The following is a 27,491-nucleotide window of genomic DNA, read 5'->3' as shown; positions in this document are numbered from 1 at the left end:
TCATATGTTAGACTTCCTACTAGGATTTCATGTAAACCCTAGATTTTATACATGAACTTCAACAATCAAAACCAATCACAACTTAATCAACAGCATGACTAGCATTTACTAGTGTTAGATGTAAACCCCAGATTTCCATCTACAAATTCTCAGTAATCATTATATAGATTCATAAATTCTAGATGGTTATACATATTAGAGAATTTAACTACTACTAGGGTTTAGATGCTAAACCCTATATTTTCTAAACAACATCATCCTAGACCATCAAACTTTGACTAGGGCTTGTTTCCAAACCCTATGACTCATGACCGTTAACATTTAGGTCAACACATATATCTAGGAATTCATCAACTTATCATAAGCACATCATATGTCGGTGAATATTAATATGTTAGACATATACCGACCTAGAACAGGCTAGGGTTTCAACCAAATGGACACATACCTAGGGTTTTATTCCTAGGACTTTAGATACATAACAAGGGTTTTTCTTACAGACCCAACCAAAACCTAAGGATCTAGGGTTTCAATTCATGGCATAGCAAACCCTACTTTACCAAAACTTCAAAGGTTCGAGATTACATACAACATCATTTCAACCCTAACTAGTTAGGGTTTTCATGATCATACTAAAACCCCAAACATGACATCATCAACAAAAACTTCAAATAGCATTTCTCAGTAACCCTAAGCAGTTTTAGGGTTTCAGAGATTAACATTAGCATACCCTTAGGTTAGGGTTTTCCTGAGAACTTATCTAGGGTTCTATAAAATCAATTAAGAATATGAGGGGGGTAGATTTATCAAGTGATGAATCGCCCAAAACAAGAATCATTATAATTCAATATAGCTAGACATGACAATGTTAGTAATAGATTGTCAAATGAATAAACATTTATTACAAAGAAATCAATGTTTTGTAGTTTAAGGCATACCTTTGTTCCTTGACAAACCTTGTCTTGGGCTGTCCTCTTCCATAGTCCTTGAGGATATAGCAGATATTTTCCAACAAGACTTGGAAGGGTTCCTTGAAGCGTCTTCCAAGATCTTTTATACCTGTAATACTTACAAGCAAAACATGTGATACCAAGAACATTATTTAGTTTCTCAATTTAGATCTCCTACATAACCATGGAGGATAGAATCTATGAAAAGGTATTCCTTCTTTAATCAAGGACGTTTGCTTGGAATCCTAGATTACTTGTAATCTTTTGAGGAAGAGGATTAAGGTTTTAATATGTTATCTAGAGAGTACACTCTTTATCCTAGACTAGTTAGAAATAAGGATTATATGAACCATTAGAGATAATAGAAATTCAAGTGCTTATGAACATACTTACCTTGTGAATTACATACCTCTAATTTTGTTAGACTTGTTGCAAGTGCATCTTGTTGAGTACAGAGTACTTACTTGATTTTCTTAAGCTGGTTCCTTGTGCTTGTATTTGATAGATCTCCATAGGCAGCGGTGCCAAGTTCCATCCCCCCTCACTATAGTGAACCCCTCACACTGAAGTGACACGAACTGTTGTGGTGGCATCGAACTCCTTTTCTTTGTAGTTACACCGAGACAATGATTGCTCCAAGATTGTGTTATTGTAGTAATGCTGAAACCTGCTCACTTTGGCAGCACCGAATCCTTCACTATGATGTATCACTGAGATCTTATTTCTGTGGTAGCACCGAAAATGTTTCACTGAGATGAAATCGAGATCTTGTCATTGAAACCCTGTCACTGTAGTAGCATCTAGACCATCTCTTCACCGAAATGCTTGTCTTGTACTTTCATCGAAATGCTTGGAACCCCTTCTCTAAAAATATCTGAACTGTCTTGTAGTGATAGTGCCGAAAGTCTCTCTATGAAATTGAACTTGTTCAATCCTCATTCTGAAGATGATCCGAATTGCTTTCATTCTGGTATATCAGAATCCATTATTGAGACATTCAAACCTCTTTAAGGTGCCTTTAATATGTTAAATAAAGATTGAACTAGCTCACTATAATCTTAGTTCCATTAGCCCAAAAGTGTCCTTCTTCAAACTACCTTTGACCATGACCATAACTTTGATACCATGTTGAGAAATCCATAAAGTGGCAGTTAAACGATTTCTCTTATTATGACATTAACTTGTGATGTTTTCATTATTATTATTAGATCTTTTAATTATCTTTTCTTATCATCAAGACTAATGCCAAGCAACAAATATAAGAGAACACAAGATGTAGGAACGCTGCTAGGGCAAAACCCCACTCTAGGGGATAACTCAGTCAAAATTCATCCTTCAATAGGTTCAAGATGAGACGACCAATACCCTTACTAGACCAGAGACTTTCTCCATCAAATCATCCTTGTTTGATCTTCCTTTCACTTATCATTGTGTTATAACTAAATTGTGTTTACAACTTTACACTGAGACATCATCATTGTAATATCACCGAGACCTTCTTACTGTAGGACCACCGAACTAATGTCACTGTGTTACTACCGAAGTGAAGTCATTGTGATAGCTTCGATCTAAGATCAATGTAGTGGCACCAAACTGAAATGGCACCCAAACTGTGAGATTGAAGTAGCACCGAGTCACTGTGACATATCGCCGAAATTGTGTGACCTTCAAACCCTTCTTACTGTGATAGCTCCGAACTATGGTAACACCGAATCATGGGAGCAACGAAATTGCACCGAATTGTAGTTAACATATCACTGAACTGTAGTTTCTGTACCCTATCTGAGCTCCTACAATAACACCGAAAACTTGTCTCTTGTCTAAACTACTTGTCTCTGTTATAGCACTGAAATTTCCTCTCTGAAATCCGAGCTTCTGTTCAGTTTGGAATGTGAGCTTCTAGGCTTGTATTTATAGTTGTTCGTCCATCATAAATGAGACGACATGAATCATGAAGAGATGTGTCTTTGTATTGAGCCGACATGTGTTCTTTTGATAATAATTCCTTTGAGGCCGACTTTGAAGGAGACTTTGAGGAGGTTGACTTGATGATGATCAAGGAGACTTTGATGGAGGAGTCTTTGACCAAACAAACTTATTGACTTTGACCCAAATAAATAATCCTAAAGCCTACAATGGAGGCTTGACCTATAACAATTGACCCAAGCATGAAACCCATGCTTTAACAAGACGATTCAATAATAATAAAAATTCTTTTTGCTTTTCTTTTGACAAATATTACATTTTGACTTCAAGTACAATATTGAAGACCGATCCTAGTTACATTCTTCAACAATATGTGCCTGGAGAGAGGCGGTGGTGGTGTCCAATTTTAAGCCTCTCAGCATTGTGCTATGATCTAGTGGAGAGATAGAGTTTGTCAGTCAAGGCCTTGCTATATTTGACGTGTTGGTTATGATGATGATGATGCTTATCAATCTGAACTCTTCTTATGAGAATATTTCAATTTAATAGTATCCTGGAATCCTGTTGTGTCATTATGAATATCTCCCTAGATAAGAGGGAGTGTTGAAAATGTAACTAGGTTCAGTCTTCATAATTATCATTGTACTTGTATCAATATGTATTTCATGTAAAAGCGAAAAGAAGAAAAATAATTTTTTATTTTTCAAGCACGGGCTTCATGCTCAAGGCAAATTATTATTTCTAGTCAAAGCATGTTATTCATGCTTATAGGGTTATTTGAGTCAAAAGGAAATTTATCATGAGTCAAACAAATGTACTTGTGTCAAAGTCTCTTTTGGACTATTTGTAAGAGAAAGAAAATCATTATATTTGAGTCATTAAGTCAAGTTTTGTCACCACAAGACCAAGTCGACCTTTCTAGATAAGTCGGCCTAGAGAGGCACCTTTTTGGGCTCCTGGACAACTATAATTACAATGAAATTCGACCTCATTTGGACATCAAACACACAAATTGCTTTTTGTGCAACCAAGAGAAAGAAGACCAACGAAAGTCAAAGAAAAGAGAACGAAAGTCAAAGGAGAGAGAAACCCTTACTTTTCTGCCCTAATCTTGTCACATGTGCGAAATTTCAGATCTACTATAGGGACGAAAATTTAAGAGATATTGCAGGGCCAAAAATTTCAGAGTTCGACCAGATTTGACAATGTTGACTTCGACTTTGACTTATTTGAGGAAGGTTTGAAGGAGGGATGACTTGGTGCTTTTGTGGCAACCATTATCTTGGTCTTGGGTCTTGGATATCTCACTTTGATCTGATACTCTAAGAAGAGAAGGTGCTTGGGTTTCCCACTTGTGGGGTTTTGCCCTGACTTGGAGGCTACATCTTTGTGTTCTTTATCTCTGTCATCTTCATCTTCATGTTTTACATAATAAAAGAAATAAGAAGCCAACAAATATTCACAAGCAATTATCAAGTAAGAGAAATCAACCCTAATTTGCTAGCCTATTGGTTTCTCAACATTGATAAGTTTTGTTGCTCGTTACCTGTGCAATTTCATGCATTGTTAGCACAAAACTGTTTGTGGTGATTGGTAATACTTTTGTTGGTCTTCCTTCTATTCACCTTAGAAGTTCTTCTGTGATATCCGTAGCCCTAAAGGGGTTGAATATTCTTTGTTGCATCCAGAATACGCCACTACAGCGAAATTCCAAATTTCATTCATGTGCTTTGTTGTTTGACCAAGATTTTGGTAGACAAAGAGATAGGTTTTGCTGTTATTAAATTTGCTTCTGGATGTCACAGAGGAAGAGCCGCAGGGAATTCACAACCTCAAATATTATTTCATTCAACCACATGGTAGAATTTCGCTAGAGCAAGCAGAGCCTTTGATCAGACACAAAGAATTCCCTTTAGTTAGAATAGGGCCGAATTATTCCAATGAATAAGCTTTGTCACTCCAATGACTTGTGCCAAAATAAGAAGAAGGGTGATAAGGTAGGGTGGGATCACCTCCACCGAAACTAGTCAAAGAAGGGACAGGGGTCTCAAAACCCATAGAGCCTCAATCTCAAAGAAAAACAAAGACAAATCAATTTAATTTAATGATGATCAAAATGATTCTAGCCCCCTTGTATTTATAGATTTCCTTGTGGGTGTTTCTTCTCCTTAATTAATTGAGAGGGGTTTGAGGCAACCCCCCAACTTTGGGCTTTTCCCCCAATTGCCCCATACCTTACCCCATGTTGCCCAAACATTGGGTAATTGGCGTTTTTGCCTTTATCAATGACTATAGCCCACGGGGATTGATAGGGTACTCCCTCCTTTGGTGCAATTAATCCATTGGGGACATTACATTTTTACTGTTTATAAAAATGTTAAAACTGATTAAAGTGCTTCCCAAACCCTAGAATACAATATGCATAACGATTATTTTGTGTTAGCTTGTGTGTTTGCTTGAGCCAAGACAAGAACAGGGAGTTTTGTGGGGTTCAAGTAGCTAATACAGGGTTTAGCTTGAAAACAATAATCTCTTATTCTGAACTCTATTGTAGACTTTAAAATAAGGTCCTTTCAATCAAGATTAGAGAAATGTAAACTAGGCAACTATATGAGTTTTATGATAGGGTTGCAAGGTTTTATGATGGGACACCTCCCCATGGGTGCTTGTGTGCATCCTCCCTCAAAAAGTGCTGGGGAAGCATAATATTCAACCTAGGGCCCTACTCATGCTATGTAATTAATTGTAATGTTAAATTCTTAAAATGAAAGTGACATTCTCGTTTATCGTTCATTTTAATCCTTTTGCTTAAATTTTTAAAATTACCATTAAATGATTTAGGATGTTTAGGAGTGGTTTTTACCTCATTGGATTTCATATGGAAGAAGTACAATTTTAGATCCCACTGAAAATCCGACAGACTTAACTGTTTTCAGGATTGGAGGGATTGCAACGTTTCCATTGGTCTATCCTGTATGAGCGTATGGAACTATCATTTAATCAAGAGCACCAAGCTCTCTATGGACCTCAATGTTGGTGGCAGAGACTATTGAACGCCTCTGTTACGACCCTATTAAAATTATACCTATCACTCAAACAAAGTTTCCACTCAAACAAAGTTTCCACTTGACATGTTAAGTTTTTCTTTCTTATTTTAATGCTTAGAGGGCAATATTGATGACAAGGATCCCAATATATGCAATGATTTTCCTGATATGTGGGTATTTGTTGTAGAATATTTTTGGATGATAGTGGCCATCTATAGTCTCTTTTTTGATATACTTTTGGTTCAAATATGGATTACACTCGGTGCTATTTTTGTTACATGCACCCTTGCTCTATATGTGAGGAACTTTGCATATTTGTGTATATTGTTTGAACTTTGGATTCATGTGGATGCAGATGAATATATACGTTTTTTTATTTATCAAAATCTGAATATTTATGTACTTTTTGGTTGACTGTTTTTTTGGTCCCCTTTTTTTTCAGTTCCCAGTCTTGGGGTCAGCTGATTTGGTCAGCGGTCCAGTTGTGATAACATTGACTTGTGATAGCATTAGTTCATTGCCCATTGTTCATTTTTAGGTTTAACTTTTCAGTCTTGACTCTAGATACTGATGACATTAGACCAAGTCTTTCAGTTGTCTCTTTTTACTATTTTTGATTTAGAGTAATTTCAATTTACTATTCCAGTCTTCAGACTATAATATCTGGTATTTTGCTTGGTACTAATCAGATTCCAGAATAATGAAAGATGAATGTAAATCAATGTATACAATATTTTACTATTTCTATTTCATTGAATCATTTATGATGTATGAATCAATGTATTTCATTATAGAATTTGAATTTGAATATATATATATATATATATATATATATATAGACACACCCCAATGTCCCCCTGTCCTCCCTGAATTTTCCTAAAATTTGGGGGGTGCTCCCGCACGTCCCCCCATGTGTTTTTTTCTTGCTAATTGCCTTCCTTTCTACATTGTTCAATCCGTTTCTTGTAAAAGAGAAATTCAAGAAGGTTATTGTTGGATGACATTGCCCATACTCATCCAAGTAAGAAGACTTGGGACATCAGTGCTGTATAATAGGTTTATAAGATGAACATGTAGAAAGAGGAGATGCTACAAACTTAGGTGAGGGCTTGGTGTCATATTGTTATAGACAGGTGGACAAATATTGGACTTGACTGTCATTGTTCCCTTGGGTTGATTGCTCCATGAAGTGTGGGATTTCAACTTTTCAATATGTGCTTCATCAAGATGACATAGATGAGGTCGGACAAACCATTCATTGTGGGGTAGACAACATTCCTTTCTACATTGCTTACTCTACGTCTTGTAAAAGAGAAGTTGAAGAAGGTTATTGTTGGATGTCGTTCGCCAGACTCAACCAGGTAGGAAAAGTCTTAGGACATCAGTTTTGTATAATAGGTTTATAATATGAACATGTAGAAAGGGGAGATGCTACAAAAAACTCATGTTTGTTTCTTAACAGTGACAGGTAAATTGTGTTAGCATAGTCTGTGTGTAACCATAGAAAAATCACATCCTGAAGCTTGTATTACAATAATTTCCCAGATTTGTCCGATGATAATTCTATATTTGGCTGATTTCCTGGAGTGCGCTCCTAAAATTAGCTCCTTGCAGGAGCGAATTTCGGGAGCTTGCTCCCTAAAAAAACTTGCGCTCCCTGCCAATTCGGGAGCAATAGAGGGAGCAATTAAAGATTGGAAACAATAATTTTTGAGTGGGGCAGCCTAATATTCAATCCTATGGCCCTAGTATTGATATGAAATTCATGGTAATGTTAAATTCCTAAAGTAACTTCAGTTTTTAACATTACCATAAAATGACTCTGGATGTTTGAGACTGGTTCCAACCTCATTGGATATTATAAGATATTGCTCAAAATCCAGCAGACTTATCAGTTTTTCAGGATTTCAGGATTGGGGGCTCTGCAATGTTTCCATTGGATTTTGTCATGTACTAGGGTATGTAACTCATATTTAATCAAGAGCACCAATGTTAGTGTCATTGGTTGTCAAACTCCTCTATCATGACCCTACTAAAAATGTAACCATACTCAAACAAAATCTTGACTTGACATGCTACGTTTTTTCTATCTTATGTTAATGCTTAGAGGGTGATATTAATCACAAAGATCCCAAGATAAGCAGTTATTTTGATGATATGTAGGTATTTGCTGTAGCATGATTTTTTTGGATGGTAGAGGCCATCTAGAGCCTATTTGTTGATGTATTTTCTTTTCAGAGATGGATTGCACTTGATGCTATTTTGGTTATGTTCACCCTCACATGCTATTTAAATGAAAACTTGTAATTTGTGGACCTTTGGTTGCTGAAGATTATAACTACTAGATGAATGATGTTATATGGTTTTATCCATGTTTTTTTTTTTTGTTCTTTCTTTTTCTTTTATATCTCTAATTTATCATTCTACAGGCTTTTGTTGACATATATGCATCAAAATATATAAAAAATATATCATATAAAAATCACTCCCAAAATTGCTCCCAACGCAGAAAATTTTGAAAATGTTGCTCCCCACTCCTGCTTCCCTCTTCTGCTCCCGCTCCCAAGTAGCCTAAGTCTTGCTACGAAAAACAGGATGTCTGTAGGTGAATTCCCTACAATAAACACCAACAAACTTACAGCTTTTTGTCATCACAGCAGAGTTTACAGTAAATGAATGCCATTAAAGTAATCCAAAACAACTATACTATCCAAAGATGCTATGAGGTTGAAGTCCAGCAGGGCTACAGGGAGAGGGCACGAGCTTCTTCTTGCCGAGTAATTTGCATGTTCTTTTGGCTGAAGATGCTGGGGAGCACGAGCTTCTTCATGCTGAGTAATTTGCATGTTCTTTTGCTGTTGCCTCAAACTATCCATTTCATCACTTTTGCTCTAAATGAAATGTCTGTGCTCGAGCAAGATTTCCATCATATTGGTGAGCTGAGTTGCTAACTGGTCCATACCCAGACATAGAGTGACGAGCTGAACCTGCAAATTGGCCACCCTGACACAAGGAGCCAACTCTGTATTGCAGCGTCTTCCTTGCCTGTATTCCATGTTCGAGTTTGGAAGGTGGCCCTGCTTCCTTGACTTTCTTGATCCCTGGCCAACACTTCTAAATTGCAGCTGCTAGCCAACCTTGACGTTCCTATTGCTATAATTGATACAGCTGATAACTAGAAATGGAAAGGGCTCTGTGTGAGGTCTGTTGTGCTTCAGGACAACCATAATTGCCACTTCAATTCGTGCAAGCTGGTGGATTTACACTTGGATTTGGCACCAATACAGACCAGTGGGCAGAGTGAGCTCATGATGACAGATTTATTGCAACCCTGCATACTTTGCTGGTAATTCCCTGCCTACCATGCCTATGCTTCATCCATAACTGCACTAGCTCTGTCTTTCTTCATCCCAATGAGTTCCACATTTGTGAGGGAGATGTGCCTTATTTGCTCCATAATGGTTACGTCATGCCGGTGCCCAAGGCTACACATCACTACCCTTGTCAGCCTAACAACCTGTAGGCCAATCTGCCTTACGCCACCTCTTCTGCTTCTCAATACTCGTGAGCTATGGAATGTGGAGGATTTGGGTGGTTCCATTCAGACTCAATGTCCAGGTGTGCAAGTAATGGCTTGGTTGACTAATGAGTCCACCAATGAATTTAGTACCCTTAATACATGATTGGCTTGAAATTTGGGAATATATGATACACTTCTAACAGTTTTTTTAATGGTGGAGTTTAGTTTGAGGTCTGAAGGTGCGTATCTAGATTTAGATGCCTGATTATGTTGTTGGAGTCACCCATGATAATTATTTTGTGCAATGGTGATTTCTTGGCCATATTAATTCCTTGTAAGAGTGAATACATCTCCGCTTGATTGTTAGGAACTGTACACAGGCTCCAGGAGTGAGTAAGTAGTGTTTATCCTTTGGGGCCATAGAGCACCACCCCTGTGCCTGCCACCCCTAGAGATACAACCTACGTTAGGGCTTGGTGTCATTTTGTTACGGACAGGTGGACAAATATTGGATTTGACAAGATTCTTATTCTTCCATTGGGTTGATTATATGAAGAGCGGAGTTTTAACTTTTCAATATGTGCTTCTTTAAGATGCCATGGATAAGGTTAGACAAACCATTCATTGTGGGGTAGGCGGCCACAAATGCAACTAATTTTGTTAGTCCAACTGGGTTATTGGTTAGGGTATGCAGAAATATGTTTATTAGATCTCATGTTATGTGCATTTGTAACATCTTGTTTTAATGCCTACTGAAAATATACGAGCAGTTCATGTGTTTTTATTTTTAACACAATCAATAATAACTTGCATTACTTGCACATGTTTTGTTCAAGAGCGTTTATTGCAGTTCTACCATTTGCTGTATATATTTAATCCCATGGTACAAAATGCTGTGTTTTAGTTTTTTTATTTACAACTAAAATTGATTGGGACAAAGGACAATGTTCTTTTAATGAACAATTTCAATTTTATCCATAATGTAATTTTGACATTCTTTTGTCATTCCTATTCATTTCCATTAAGTTATATTTATGTTCCACTTGAAAGGTTCAGGAATGGTAAGGTGCTCCATTTTTTTGTATTATATGTTTTTGTTTTCAGTAAATAATCTTGAATGACTGCTTCTTTTAGTGGATTCGTGGATAACCCTTGTGACCATGACCATTGTCTGATACCTTCATTATGCTTCCATCTTACTCTCAATTGAATACTTGTTTTGGTTTGTCCTTGGATTCTTCTTTCTAAATCCAGTAACTTTAAAATGCCATTTAGCAAAGAACTTGTTGTATCTTTGTGCATAGATTGACCATGTTGAACATTTTCACTTGTACCATTTTTTCAGGCTGCTCGTGCTTTAGCTAATTTGGCAGCTCATGGGGACAGCAATGGCAATAATGCTGCTGTGGGACAAGAAGTAGGTGCGCTTGAAGCATTAGTGCATCTCACTGGCTCTCATCATGAAGGAGTCAGGTGTTGACTGGTTCCGAATGACCACTTAGAGTGGAGATGCTTTTTCCTTTTTAACTAATATATGAAAGTATAAATGTCTGTTCTAGTCAACCTGTGATTCATATCTAATTCATATGAAATTTTATCCTTTAATTTTCGTAATCAAACTTAGTTATTTGTAGGCTATATAAAATGCCAGATCAAGAGAATTTTGAATTTTAAATGTGCTTAATGGGTCCATTGCAAATATTTGCTATTGGAGATCACCTTTATCAGTTGGTGTTCTGCATGGAAAATTTGTACTACATTATTAGAGTTGCGTCAAACTTAGTTTTTTGCAGGCAAGGTGCTTGCTAGTTGCATTAAATTAGTGTAGCATGGGAAACTCCCCCAACCCCTGGTGTGGCTGTACGTGGGGTTTGTATCTTATTCACAGGGAATGCTGGGGCTGTTCCTGATGCTTCTGCTGCACTCTGGACCAGTGTTGGGAACATCCCTGTGGCATTTCCACTTGTCCAGGAGGATCCAGATGAACCTTGACAGGAATTGGAACATGTGGATCTAAGTTACCAGATCTGGCATGCTGGGGTCCAGGATCCGCGGATCCATGATTCACATCTGGATCCGCCTTGATCCGTCTAGGAAACGTCGATGTAGCAGATCCATGTTTGTTGGAAACGGATCCGGAAACTAAGAAACAGATCACTGATTTAAGAAATGGATCCCGTGTAAAAAAGCCTGGATTTCAAATTAATTACAGTGCAGTTTTTAATTTTAGGATTTTTTTTGGTGTTTTTAATTCGATGAAGTGGTCCCTTGGTTTTGTTCCATGAGTGTTGGCCACATATGCTCGATTTCAGATAGCAACAATGCAAACGACAACAGACAAGGATTCAGCATTCTCCACACATCGACCCCACTGAGCACTCAGGTTTGGAATTCGACAGTTCTCCTTACCCGTGTTTGCAAACCCATATGATTGATTCTCTTCACTGCATTGACCGCACGCTTTAAATTTCCATGCATCCATCCCTCCGTCCGATTTTTGGCCCTACATGTATAAATTTATAATCATATGAAATTTAAAAATTTAAATGACAGGGCGTTACAGTAAACAAAGCTGCCTGGACTGAGGGACAGGGACAGTGCAGAGAGTATTATAATGTTCAGAGTATTATTACAGGGACTGAGTATTATATTTATATGCAATTTTTGGGTTTTCTTATATTATGCTGAGAGTATTATGCCGCAGCCACCGAGAGTATTATGCTGCAGCCGCAGACAGTATTATGTCGCAGCCGAGAGAGTATTATGCTGCAGACTATCATAATGTTAAATAGATAAATAAATAAATAAATTAATAATGTTATATTATGTAATTATAATGTTACATGTTAGTAGTTAGTAGTTAATTAATAATGTTACGTGTTAGTAGTTACATTATAATTCATTTCTTTAGTCTTTATATTTATAATATATCTAATGGTTTCAGTTCTAAATATTGTGGTTTATAAATGGATTTGACTTTTCAACTTTAAAAGTGTTTTTTAAGATTTAAAAATATTATTGTATTTTTTGTACTCGATGTATACTTGCCGTATCCGGATCATCTGTATCTGAATCCGTATCCGAATCTGTATCTGAATCCGTATCTGAATCCTGGTAACTTAGATGTGGATGTATACCCAATTGTATCATTTCCTTCTTTTTCTGTGACAGTGGTGGGGTTCTTTCCATTGGAGGGATGACTGAGTTTGTGGTACCCATTGAATATCTAGGGTAGCAAACAGATGGAGGCTGTGAACCCTTGTGTTTAGCACATATAATTTTGTGGCGGCATTGAAGGCTTTCTAGGGTATGACAGAGTCATTCCTGGTACTTCATTCAAGGTTTGGGGGAGTGGGCAGATAATCACAGGCAGCTTGAAGTTGCTTGACATCGACAAGATAGTGCAAACCAGTCGTGCCAAGTGTAACAAATACTCTGGGAATGTCACGCAGGAGGATTTTTTAAATTTTATTTTCCTTGGTTGGAAGTTGATTAAATTATATTTTCTGTTATTTCAAGTTTGCCCTTTGTTTAAATTTGGTTTTGGTCTTATGCCCAAGGTGCAAAATTTGTTTATGAGGTGGTAGAGGCTTTTTATGAAGGGAAAATATGAGGGCCACGTTAGATGTTTTTTTGTTCCTATCATGTGTATCATGCTCAAGTTAATTTTAAAATTCCCTGGTATCTCTCTCTCTCTCTCTCTCTCTATATATATATATATATATATATCATAGTTACCAGACTCTGCAGAGTCTACCCAAATTTGCCAAGTCTTAATGACTTGCCAGCATATGGAATCAGGTCAACCTATTCTACAGAATCTTGGAAAAATCCGGTCAAATTTGGGTTGACTTGGTCAAAACCTACACTTATGGCAGTTTCTGGTTGATCATCTTGGACTTGGTGCAAACTAGCCTTATCTCGGGAGACTCTTGGAGTCAATGCCAAGTCAACTTGCTGGTGCGTCAATAAAAGCAGATTTGGGGTCACTTCTTATTTTTAGTTCAGATGAGAGAGGGTTTATTAGCCATGGTTTACAACAGCAATATCAGAACTACAGCACCACTAGGTCTTGAAGTTGAACTTTATACCAGGGCAGATGGTACACCTTGGCTAGCGTTTTTAGTCTTTGACCTGCAGCTAGGGAATCAAATATGAGTGATTTTTCACATTTGGTATTGGTTAAGTTTTGTTAGTTGGTTTTTCGCATTCTTGCAGATGTATCTGCATTACGTTAAATGTAATCATTCATATTTAATGTAAACGAATCATGTCCCCAGTTAAACCTGATTCCTATGATTTTGATATTTCTTGAATTTTATAAACATATTTTACTGCCGTTCTCAATTTCCTAGCCCTGAAAATTGAGTGTGAGAGTTTCCATTCATTCTGGACACTGATTTGTTTGTCCTGTCCTCCTGTTCTGGTGACTCCTGCAACAGAAATTAAAATATTTAGGAAATTATATAATTAAGTTCAATGCAGAATTTTCAGGTTCAAATTCTTAATCAAATGTAGATCTTCCTTTTATAAGTTCTTTTGCAATATTGCTCAACTCAACCAGCAATAGAGAAGTAACTAGAGCCCTCTCTATGGTAACGAAACTCTCTGATTAACTTGGCCCCTTTACAGTGGGAAACTCAGCCCTCCAATGCAGAGATACTTGGCCTCCTTCTTGACATAAACTCGGTCCTCTTGTGCTCAGAGTTGTGGTTTTCGACCAGCAATGAATAAGGGGCTTTGACCCACACAAATGGTTTAGATCTGGCTCTCGACCACAAAATTACTCACCCTGTATAAGAACTATAGAAAACCAAAAGTCAGCGTTTAAAATCCACTGATAACTTCATCTCTGCCATTGTTTTCTCCTTAGCCCACAATGAAGCTCAATGTCGAAATTCAATTGATTTCGCTCAAACACTAGCTAGGGCGTATAGTTTCAACACCGAAACCAACAATCAGAATGAGGTTTTCCAAAAATCTTGGTCTTTTTTTCAAGAGCTCCCCAAAATTCTAATTTTCAAGTGAATGAGGAGAGACTGCTCATTTTCCTTTTTAATAACTTGTTCGCCACTTTTGCCACTTTTCTACCCTTTTATTTTAATAAAGTCACTTTAGTGGGTTTTTCTCACTTTGTAATTTAGAAGTGATTTTTCATTAGCCTAAGACCCATGCCCTCTTTTCACCACTTTAGCTTTTGTAATGTTTTCTCCTAGGTGAATTGTGTTCTTTTGATTAATTTTTCCCATCCTATCCTACGGCAACCTTATTAGGCTAGTGGATCCCCTTATGTCTCCTAAGCGGATGGGGACATTACAAAAGGCTAAGATTGGGGACTGCAATTATATGATCTTCTTCATGGTTGTGGTTGTGATAAAATCCTTGGCCGCTACTTAACTTTTGTGTGAGACATTCTTCATTGGGAGAACCATAAGTCTTACGATATGGACTGTACTTTTGCAGTTGGTTTTTTTGAGGCTTCGTTGGTTTTTCTGTTTTGTTCTTTATTCACACGATTCATTTGAATGCAGTAGGAGAAGAATTTGAAGTTGTGGGTTTCACTGGATTTAATTTGAGAACATAAATTAGTTTCAATCTCTTCGATGAACTAGAATGCTTGCTCTGAGGTAGCGTTATTAAGAAAATCCATTCCTAGTGATTAACTTAGATACTTATCTATGCTGCACTTTTTCTTTAACTTCCTTTATTTTGCTTTCAACATTACCTTGGAGTTGCTTTTGCACCACCAAATTGTACTCACACTGGATGTATCATTTAGTCCTAGTGGCCTACTTTGTGGTCATTAATAAAATTATCTTATTTTGTCTCATTTGGAATGTGGTTAAATAATCTTTCAATATATTTAAGCTTGAGAGTCTTATTTGGATTGCATAACTCTAATGTAATAGAAAGCTTGTTCATACTATTGTGCCGTCTGTCCATCTAATTGAAAACTCATATTCTTACTGCTAGAGCTGCAACAAATTCTTCAAGAAACCTTTTTTTTTATCCCTGGTCATAATTTCTCTTTCGACTCACTTCTTTACCCATAGTTTTAAAAACTGTCTGGTTTGAACCTGAAACTAGTCAAACTGCCCAGTCAGATAACCCCTGGTAATAAATTGGTGGAAAAGCCCAGTTGGAGGGTTGGTTTGTACTGTTTAGGTAAGTACAAACCAACCCTCCAACTGGGTTTTTCTACCGGTTTGTTACTTGGGGCTATCTAATTGGGCGGTTTGTCTGGTTTACCTAACCGGTACAAATCAACCCTAACTAGTTGGTTCTAACGCGAATTGGCCCAGTTAGATCTAACATACATGGGGGAGTTTGGGACCCCTGAATGATTTGGTACATAACCAATACAAACTAGCCCTAATCAACCCAGTTAGATCTCACATGCGTGGGGGAGTCTGGGACCCCATATGGTGCCCTTTCAAGTGGTTTTGGAGGAAACCATAGGTTGTTTTCCTCCCAAAACAAACCATAGGTTGTTGGCCTTAAAACCAACCTTCTCCCTCCTAAACCGTAAACGCAAACAAAAACCCTAAGTCATCCTTCTACTTAAATTTTTAACATTACCATTAATTGTTTTAAAATGTTTGAGAGTGGTTCCAACCTCACCGGATTTCATATGGAGAAACTAGAATTTTAGATCTTAGGCAAATTCTTGTAATGTTTCCATTTGATTTTGTCATGTTTGAAGATATGGGATTGGCATTTGATCAGGAGCATGAGGCGCTTTATGTACCTTGATGTTGGTGGTATTGATTGTTGAACTTCGTTGATGTTGGTGGTATTAATCGTTGAACTCTTCTACTGTGTCCTTAACAAAAATGTATCCTTCACTTTGTTACCCACCATTTTGTGGGTGATATCCCTAGGGGAAATTTTTTCTCTAAGATGGTCCTCAGCCGGCAGCCAGCAACTCCTTGCAGCCAACAACTAGCTCGATGTGCCACTTCTCCGCCACCTGAGCCAACCACGTGGTCTCTCTCCCATTTGTCATCATCATATGTTTGAAGTGGGCCTCTCGAACCTAAAGGTATGCCTTGACATTTGGTAATTGAATATTGTAGTTTGCTTATCATGGACACTTTTGGGCATGGATTAATGGGGAGATTCAGCGGAAAGAATGGGCTAGGTCTGTGCTCTTGTCCCCTAGACCCCTTTTGGATATTAACCTCGGATTCTAGTCCTGTGGGATTTCTTTTACTAACCATTTGGCTTTAGGGATGGTATTTTATGGGAAACCCTGATTTTGGTTGCATGGTCCTGCTCCCTCATCCACGTATATTGCCCCCTTTCCACTCATTACAACCTCATTCATCGTTTCTCCCACCTGGATCCACATGCCTCCATTGGGTCCACATTGGGCTAGCTCTCCCCTTCCCCTTGCCCACACCTTGGGTCAGGCCTGGAATGATGCCCCGAAGGTTGATGCAGCGAAAAAGAAAAGTAAAAGCATGATTGGCCACATTTAATAGGAAAATGTACCACAAAATGCAAAAGATGGCTGGGGCAAACACATTTAGCACGTGGGCAAAAGCCAATACATGAGCTCTACCCCATCATCATGGTCGTCACCTTGGTTCCTACAGGCTCTATGATCCCCCTTCATCACATAGGAACCCATGATTGTCCCAACCGCTGATGGGCAATGAATCGCCCTACCTTAAAAGGGGGTAACCACTCCTATATCTCACGTATCATGCCCTTACCTCTTGAGCCCAGAGTTGTTAATTAAAGAAAAATCATAAAAAGGCAAAAGACATATAAAGAAGGGTGGAAAATCAAGGCCAGGGCACCCCATTTACCATGATTTCTCCCTCCTATACATTATATACCCAAGTGTGGGCTTCCCTTTTACTAGCTACTCTTGTACCCCAGCATGTGGGCCAGGGTTGCCTCTTTTCATTCTCTACTCCATTTATCTCTTTATCACATGCCACAACCTTTTAAAGGATGTACCTTGGACATATTATCCCCCTTAGGAGTAGAAACTGCCTTAATGGGATACTTGGTTAACCCTATTTGGAGCTTGGAGACATTAGCACATGTCGAAGCCCATTATGGAAGGGCAAGCCATTATGAAGTCCCCACCTGTTGTCCATGGTTTGTAAGCTTTTTTATTCTATTTACTTGATGACTTGTTGTACTGGAGAGCTAGGGGGTGCATTGGATCTTATGCAGGATTGCAGGTGGTGTTCATCTTGGGTTTGGTCTCCCTATAAGGGTTTCTAACCCTCTAGAGGGCTACATTGGCACATGTAGGGTGTGTGTTGAGAGCCATGGGCCTCCACAATAGTAGACAAGACTCTATGGATCCCCAAAGGTGTTCAAAGATTCCTTGGGATTCACCTATTGGACAAGGAAGTTGCACCTGGTTCAATAACCCCACAGATGTATCATGCTTGTATGTTGATGTGGCATCAATTACACTATCATCTGAGCCCTTACAAATGGTCTACATGCATCTTCGACTTACTTGGAGACCCATGAGGTCACTTGTGTGCCCTCACAACCAGTGGGAGCACCATAGGTTTATTATGTGGAGAACAAGGGGCCAACCCCTTGTCCATTACTTTTGGAAGTCCAATTCATCATTTTGGCACTTATGGACTTCATCATGCCTCTTAGAGAGCCCAACAACATGCATTATTGATTATTCGACCTCTTCGGAGGCCTATTGTTTTACTTATAAGCTATTTTGGTGGGTTTGTCACCAATAGATAGATATTTGCACATTATTTTAGTTGATGGGCTAATGTAGGCTCAAATTAGGTAATTCGAACTCCTAATGAGTGTATAAATAGGAGAGACATGAATTCATTTGTATCATCACTTGGATGGAATCATTCTCTCTTGAGAATTTCACATTTCATTCTTGGTGGATGAAATTGGAGCATGAATGAATTTTGATGTTTGGATTGGAGTTTCTTATATTTGAGGCTTCTTTATTGGAAAATTTATTGATGGTTGGATATATTCTCTTACATGTAAGTACAACTTTGATGCTATTTTCTTTTACTTTGTCACATACATTGATCATGGGATTTTCACTATTTTAGGGCTAATTGCTGCATGCATTTACTTCTTCATTGTGGAATTATGTTTCTATATAGCATATCTCTATATATGGGCCATGTTTGTTGAATGAATTGCCCTAGAGATCGAAGTTATCTTGATAAGCCATCTTCATCTGCAAGCAAAGTATAAACGCTTTAAGGTCACTTTCTTTTTCTGCCCTAACATTGGACGAAGTTGCCCTTAGAGCCTCCTTGAGCTAGAAAGTAGATCCTTCTCCATAATTCTTCTTGACTCCATATCCCCAAAAGGAATTAGGCACTGGCCCACCATAAGGTGATCACCTTAAACTTTTCTTTACCTTTTTTTCTCCTCTTTCCTAGGTCTAGCTAAGTTGGGTCACCTAGGGCCTCACTTTCCCGACAAAATAGCCATAGAAAAAGTTGATCTTCTAACCTCTACTGCGCTGGTGTGTGCTCAAGGTCTCCTCCAAATTTGAAGAAATTCCGACATTGGGATTGTGAGATATCCCAAGCCCTAGCTCTAAGATCAGAATTTGCTCTAGTGTTCCCTAGGCTAGTACCTCAGAGGATCAATTTGACACCTCTAAGTGAAATGGAAAGATCCACTACAACCAGCTAGGAGTCATCAAAAAGTAACCCAGCTGGGCAAGAAGACGCATGTTCCATAGATACATGCTTACAATCATCACTTGAACCATCGTTGGAAACAAGTGACGGTAGAGCTCCTTTTGGACCATGAGGAAAAGGCTCATCAAAGATAGCCTCATGATGCTCAGTCACACGGTTAGTAGTGGGGTCATAGAGAAAAGAAACTGAAAAGGACTAATTGTAGCCAGCCATAGTATGGCGAGGAGTATACTAGACAAGTGATATATCACGCCTTCCATGAGGTGGGTAGACCCTAGTGGGTCTTGCTATTAACTACCCTACCGAAGAACCTTTACCTATACTCTTACCAACTTACCCACCTGCTTAACCTTGTCACTTACCTTTTCAGGCCCCAAACAGCCTTGCACTGGCTTCAGAGCTGTTGCACCGCCTTCCAGACAACATTCACAGACCTGGAATCACACTTACTGAAATATGCTTGGCTTGGTTGGTACCAAACTATTCCGGCCGAGCGTCAAGATACAATTGATGAATTAGAACTCACTCTATTGCTAGGAATATCTATATATATATACCTGCCTTTCAGTTTATGCCTGCTACCCACCTGAATACCTAGAACTTACTTCCTCTATACCACTTTCATTAATCACTTAGGGCTATAAAGCTATTGACTTTTTGACTTTTTGAAAGGGGGCGATAGGAAAGAAGGGGAGGTTCCTATTACTAATTCAATTTAGCCAATTGAACGCAAGCGGAAAGCCAATTAATCGCGTGGGATGGGCGCTACTATAGTTGTTGGCAGGTCATCAAAAAAATGAGTTAGTTACCAGGCGGATGTTACATCATTGGTTCAGCGTATAATTTGGTTTCATCACTGGCTCACTGCCCAACTATAGTAGCGGTAGGGCCCGCCATTATAGAGTAGGGACCTCGCTCACTATGCTTGCTTATCACATGGGAGGTCTACTTCTTTATCACATGGGCTTGAATCACTATTGGGGCTACGACATCTACTATTGGATTTACGGTATTGAGGTTATCCGGCATTTGATTGATCAATTTATGGACAACATATGTTTTTCCATAGAGGGGGCGTGATGGGAGAACGTGTGTGGCTAGAGTGTGGCTATAACGTGAGGCAAGGAAGGCAACGGATAGAGAAAAACTACAACTAAGTGCAACCCCGGACGGGGCGGGGTGGACAGAATGATGATTAACACTTTGTGTCACACCTACCTGCTTATAGAGAGACAATTTCTAACCGAACAATGCTGATTTACACCTTGCAGGTACACTAGCTGAGAAGAGAAGATCAGGCCCCGTCATAAGAAAGGAGATAGTTGGGCCTGGTCGGAGTTCGTAACTCGTTCGGGTTAGGATTCAGCAATTGCCTGCCCAGTGCACCAGTGCATAAAGAGGTGTCTCACTCGACAAGAAGAAGTAATAAGGCTGGGCCCCTGATCCTAATCCTACCTAGTAAGCAGGCAGACCAAGGACGAACACTCATCACTTACGGCATGGACTACCAGGGTATTTGATCCTGTTTGCTCCCCATGCTTTCACACCCCAGCGTCAGTGGGGACCCAGAGAGCTGCCTTCGCGGTTGGCGTTCCTTCGTATACCCCGCCAGTGTTTTTGCGACTTTCACTTTCCACCCTTTTCACCGCCTACGTGGCCCGGTAGGGGCTCACCATTCCAATGTTGAGGACCGGCAGGGTGCGTAGCACACTCGACTAATAAGGCCACCATCGGCTCGACTGTTAAGGCCGCCATCGACGGAGTCACTCACTCATTCCGATGGGTGAGGACCGGCAGGGGCTCGACTGTTAAGGAGAGGCCCAGTAGGGGCTCACCATTCCGATGGTGAGGGATTTCTTCTCTTAGTTCACCAAGCAGCGAAGAGTAGGGGTCTATCAATGAGATACCTGAAGTATGGGTCTATCAAGAATGAAAGAGGTTCTCCTCCCCTCAGATCTATTGGTTGGTTTATTGGGGATCCCCCACGCCCATTTCCGGGTATTCAATTTTACCCTATAATTTGGCCTCTTCCGTGCTTGGCTTGCTTAAGGGCCTTTCCAGAAGCAGCCACATCACGCCGATACGAGAAGGAAGGGGATCTCATCGCTTGATGTGGATAGAGGCAGAGGACTACTTCTTTCTCTCATAAAGTGACTCCTTATATTGTGATATTGGGGCTAAACTCAAGCATCTGGTTTCTGGCTTCGCTTTGATCTCGATCTATCTCAGCAGCATCTTTCCTAAGGAAGGTAGGTTTATCCCGCTGGAGCGAGGAAAGGACTCGAGATGAGGACCTGCTGGGAGCCTGCTAATAGACTATTTTGGCTGCTGGAGATATCATCTTTTCGTTACCCTCCGACCTGCCTGTGTGAGCCGCCTTTTCCGGGCCTTACTTTCGCATTCCACACTCTCACGTCCGAATACCTTAAGGCTTAAATGAAACTGGCAAAGACTAACAGCTCTTCCCAATGACCTTATGTAAATGAGACTGGCACAGACTAGCTTACATACTAGCTGCACTGACTATAGCTTCCATCAATTCTAGAGACTGGCAATGACCCAATGGCAATGGTCTCCACTTCGGTCTAGGTGGTCTACCTTATTCCTGGAATGCGAATATGGTTGGCTCGTATCTGGCAGGTCTAACTTAATCGGTTCCTCCGTGGCAAGTATCTGGCTTTACTGGTTCTAATAATAAAAGCAGTGAGAAATAGGCGATCCTTTCCGCTTCCTTGTCTGGGTTGAGATCATCATTGGTTGCTAAACTCACTCCCCTTAACCTAGGCTAGGTCCACTTGGTCTTGTGTGGTCTCATACCTTCGAAAAGTTAATTCTTCAAGAACTACCTGCGAAATCAAGTTTAATAAAGATTTTAGTGATTGGGAAACTCCTTTGCATGACACATTCCTTAAACCTAGCCCTTAAATTCTCACCGCCTTCTCCTAGAAAGCTTTGAACCTTGCTTGAAGAACAAGCAAGCTTCATTCTTAACCTCCTTCTAGGAAAATAATAATTAAGGTCACTTTATATCCGTTTGTTGATTCATCCTTTACTAGTGACATTTCATACACCGGGTCTCCTCCCATAGGTGAAAGTTCATGAAGAGTAAGGAGTCTTAGCTGAGGTGACAATGGGCTAAGTCTCCATTGTTGCCCTTGATCTAGTAGTTGTCCCTTAAGGAGTCCCTTTAGGCTCCTTGCTAGTTTGAGCGGTAACACACTTCAAACAAAATAATTGGCTAGGCATGCTAAGCTTTTTCTACCATATTACAAGGTTGAAGAGATGAACCCTTCACTTGAACCAAAATCATTGGTTAGGGATGTTAAGCTTTTTCAATATCTACCATATTATAAGGTTGAGAAATCCAAGTCTAAATGCTTTGAGCTAGATGATGTTTATGTAGCTCTTGATGAGGATCTCATTCTTGTAGTGGTAAATCAATGATGAGTTTGACGATTGATCATGTTGATCAATGATTTGTAGTAGGCCAGTGGCCCAAAACTTGAAGCATTGTTTTTGGACTCTAGAGGACACTTAGAGTCTCATTGATTATGTATTTTGTGCTTGATATGTATTGCACTCAGGGCCATTTTGATATATTCACTCTTACATGTTATATAGATCACCAAACTTCGCATATTTTTTCTCTAAATGGTTTGGAATCATGGTTTGAAATCTTCAGAATAATTTTTTTTCCATTAAAAATTAATTATTTAGTGTATTTTTTTCAAATCTGGTTTATTGAATCCAGTTCAATCTGGTTTGATCCTGTTCTGGTTCGAATCCCAGATAGAGAGGTATCTGTTTTGAAAGCTGGTTCTGATTTTTAAAACTATGGCTTCACCACAGGTTGACATATAAGAGTGAGATGGCATACATATGTTTGCCATTATGTCAGAGCTTGATTGTCGCTCTGAACGTTGGCAATTGTGATCTTTTGTTTATTTTTCAGATTTTTCTTTGTCTTACAATATGCATTAAGACTTTGGATAAATCTACAGTGAAAGAGAAGAATACTATTCTTTGCATCCAAATCTTACAAGTGGTTGGATTGATAGTACATGCTATGGGTAGTGGGAATTGTGACTGCATCACTGTACCTATTGTTTCTTGGTATTTTGAAAAATCGACATTATTTAGTTTTTTCTGGAATGCCCATTATTGATGATGTTGGTTAAACAATTCCTGTAGAAGAAGCTCAATGTGGTTTTCTTTTTCCTGTTAGAAGTTCTAGGGATTGATTGTTGCATGAGGCTATCTGTCCAAGAACTCAATATATGTACAAGTCAGCTGTTGGTAGACAGCATTCCAGGAGTGCCAAGTAGAAGACACAGAAAGGCAAGCTGGATTGTAAGCGTCTATGTCCCATATGCCAGTTGGCATCATGTATGTTGGGCTGGCCAGTGGTACATTGACAGGCTCCAGGAATCTATAAATCAGAGAGGGGGAGGGGGTGTGAACATAGCAGGGATTATCATAAAATCTTCCTTTATGCATAAGATGTCATTCTAGCAGTCCGAATACTCTGTAACATACAATATTATCTTCAAGCTTTGGAAGGACTTTGCAAAGAGGTAGCAATGGTAGTAAATGCAGGTAAGATCACGATGCTTTTCTCACTTGAAAGCAAAGCAAGTCCAAGGAAGGTTTGGTGAACCATTAGGAATAACCAAGAAATATAAATATGTTGTGTTGGAAATTGGAATTCAATGAGAGGCTAAGTTGGGACATGCACACAAGGAAAAGGCTCCTAGGGCATTGAAAGTGGGTTTCATCCTTTAGAACAGGTGTAGAGCAGCAGAGATGGGGGGGGGGGGGGAATTGGAACATGCTATGTGCGTTACCTTGGGCATTCATCCAATACTCCTTTACAGTGTGTGAAGTATAGGGATCTAGTACAAGCAAAAACCAGTGAAACATGAATCTCCGATCACTCGTGATTAATCGCGAGTCAAACTCTGCTCTTCCCTTAAACGATCTGATTCAACTATGGGCGAGTCAAACTCACGTTGACCGGGTTTGACTCATGGTCAACGCGAGTTTGACTCACGAATCACTGATTAATTGTGATTTAGGCGACTGAGACGATTTTCAGTCCTCGAATTGGCGAGCATGGGTTTCAACTTTTAGCTTTTCCACATTGTTTGCTGCGTGGTTTAGTTAGGTTAAAATTAGATGCCGGTCCATGATTCACTTCACTGCTCAGGCCCGACAACTCATACGCCGAGAAGGTAATAGAGGCATGGTTTCAATTTCAGTTTACTTCGCGTAATAGAGGCGTAGTGTAATAGCGACGTAGTGTGCGGTGTGCTCCAGTGTGTGCTCTGTCATAGATTTCAGTAGCAAACCATTATCGTATCATTTCAGCAGCAATCAAGAGATTTCAGTTACCGCTTTTTTACTGATTAGTATGCAGTATTTTATAAACTTTTAGAAGCATATGCTTTTGGTTCTACGTAGTCACTGGGTAGGAGTTAGTACTCAGTACTTTGGATCATGTTTGGACTCATAACATATATGAGATACTTATTCATTCATGATATTTTGGACATCTATTGATATTATGCATTGTTTGGACATGGCTTTATTGAATATCAATGAAAAATGTTTTTTTCAAATTCAATATATGTGCATATCTTTATTTATTGAATTTACTGATTTTTTCCCGATTTTTTCGCGATCCAGTTAAAACTCTTCGCTCTTTTGCCTCGCTGATTTATTGCCGATTCCGAGTCTGATAACATTGCCAAAAACAGATGGCCCCAGCTTTAGGGAGTACGGAAGTACTCGAGAATGGGCTTCCTGATAATGAAAAAACAGCACTCCATATGGTTTTCTGTTTGCTGAAACATGGCTCTATCCAACAGAAATAGAAATGCTAAGAAGGTTGCTCTGATATAGGGAAGGAGTAGCATCCATAGACAATGATCGAATACCGGTGAAAATCAGCCAAGGAATGTTAAACAGAGGGAGGAATACATGGAACTTGCAAGGGAAATAGTGGCTTGAGGAATGTGATATAATGGGTGTCAGTATAGCAGGAATCATCATAAAAATCTTACTTTATGCAGATGATAGTCATTTTACCATTGCAAACTCTCAGCAGCCTAGAGGATCATCTATAAGCTTTGGAAAGCTATTGTTTAAGAGGTAGGGATGATAGTAAATGCAGGCAAGCTCAAGATAGTCCTTTTCTTTTTCTTGAAAATCAAAGCACATCCAATTAAGGTTTGGAGGAGAGCCATAAGAAATAACCCAGAACTGGAAATAGCTTGCGTTGGAGTTCAATGAATGGCCAGGTTGGGACATGTGCACAAAGAAATGGCTCTTAGGGATTTCGAAAGTGGCCTCTTTACTTAGGAATGGGTGTAGGGCAGCAAAGAAATGGGATAGAACAAGCTATGTGTTTTATTCCAGGCCCTCGTCATCCCCATACTTCTTTACAACTGCGAAATATGAAGTCCTAGTAAACGAAAAACAAGTGGAGCTAGCTGTAGAGAGTACCAAAGGACATGGTAACAATGAACATGCCTTCTGGGGGTTGAAAACAACACACCATATGAGATTGTATTGGTTGAAACATGATCTTTATCCGATATAATTAGAAGCATTAGGAAGGTTGCTATTATATAGGCAAAGAGTAGCAGCCATGGACGTTGATCAAATACCAGCAAAAATCAGCCAAGAAATCATAAATAGAAGGAATACTACATGGAATCTGCAATTCAGACAGTTGTTTTAGGGATAGGATGTAATTGAGGATAAATGCCAAATTGATCAGATGAGATAAAAATTGACATAGAAGAATGTAATGGGATGGGTAGGTGGAGGGAAATGACAAGATGAAACAACAATAGTACGTGGACCAGGTCCATGTGCATGGGGAGATAATGAATTGGGACAACTAAAAGCTCAACATATTATGGCAGCAAAAAACACTAATAGCTCAATTGAGGATCAGGTCTTACAAAAGGTATGAAACAAGAAAATGGACACCGGCAAGAAAGCTTCGGGAGGATGGAACATATTAGGTATGTGCGAAAGAAGTAGAAACAGAGAAAATACTACTTGATGAGTTGTGAGGCTTGTGCTCACATCAAGGAGTGGTAAAAAATTCAAGCAAGCAATTGGGAAACAACCTTTTAAGACGAAACAGAGGAACACTGCAACTACTATGGTCACAAGATTTATGCTGCCCAAGGATATTACTTAGAGATTAGATGTGGAAGGGCAAGGGTGGCAGAGTCCAGATGTCTCCAAAATATCTTTGCGTTGTTGTCTTGTGCAATACACTTGCTTGTCGCATTCTTTTGTTGTACTTTTTTTCTGTAATACTTTATTGTAGTTCAGTTTCAGTAAGCATCTTAGAATTATCTTTATATGTAAGCATTTTGGTTATGTAGGTCGATTAGCCAAGCATATGGTTGAATAAATAATTTCTATTATATTATATTCTGTTCTCAACTGTGTCATAATATATTGACCATATTCACTGTAACAGATTGACAGTGCAGTGTTGTAGATTGTAAGGTATGTTATTGTGGTAGCAAATTTGACAACATGTTGCAATAGAAAAAGTATGGGAATACTCCAAAAATGCACGCTGTACAACAAAAAAGTGTTGACTAAAAAAAGTTTCCTGCAATCCCAACCCAATTTTAATTTCACCTTATCACTCCCATTCAGTAAAATGCCTTTTCCCATAAACATACATTCAACATATAGAATTCTGGAAATGAAAATTTCAGATTAAAACACATGGGACTGTCAACACATGCTGAAAATAAATATGGACATAACCAGACCAACAACACACATAAAAACACACACAGATTTTGGTCAACTTAGACCTAGGAAAACTCTTTCAATCTACTCTGGGGAAAACCTGTTAGAGAGCTCTTCAAATTTATTTATCTTTCAAGTTTAGGAAAAATACATTTGCAGACAAAACAAAACAGCAAATTACAACTTATCTCTTTAGCCCAAATCTCCTTGAAAACAGTGCCCACTTGAAGCTGAAAATATGTACTATACAGATATGACCGTACAAGCTGTATTGTACGGATTTCCGTACTTCTGTTCGAAAACTTCTCTCGAACAGCGTGCATCTCACAATATTCAATGCTGTTCGTACTGTACTTTCTGCTATCTTCTATGCCTTGATTTCCATGCCCAGCTTTGCCCAGAAATCAGTCCTACAGCTTGCTGCAACAAATTTTTTCTTCAGAACTTTTCTCCAGCTCTCAGCCTCCTTTCTCCAATCTGCTCATGAAGAATGAATGCAATCTCTCTTTTCTTTTCCCCCTTTTGTTTCCCTAAATGACTTTTGGGCAACTCTAAGATCTAATGGCTCAGGTTAATTTAGATCAACGGA

At 39.0% G+C, this 27,491-nt stretch overlaps 1 protein-coding gene across 1 annotated transcript in view; it reads left to right on the top strand.

Annotated features, from left to right (window-relative positions):
• The window catches only part of LOC149205666 (protein ARABIDILLO 1-like), a 192,691-nt gene that overhangs the window by 101,429 nt on the left and 63,771 nt on the right, over positions 1–27,491 (top strand). Inside the window, 1 exon segment of the mRNA XM_089397466.1 lies at positions 10,789–10,916. Coding sequence (XP_089253592.1) covers positions 10,789–10,916 — 128 coding nt within the window.

This window comes from Pinus tabuliformis, chromosome 1_2 (genome assembly GCF_031772625.1).
Source record: "Pinus tabuliformis cultivar Carrire ecotype Pingquan chromosome 1_2, CPIR1, whole genome shotgun sequence".
Lineage (NCBI taxonomy): Eukaryota > Viridiplantae > Streptophyta > Pinopsida > Pinales > Pinaceae > Pinus > Pinus tabuliformis.
This window is presented reverse-complemented; position numbering and strand designations above follow the sequence as displayed.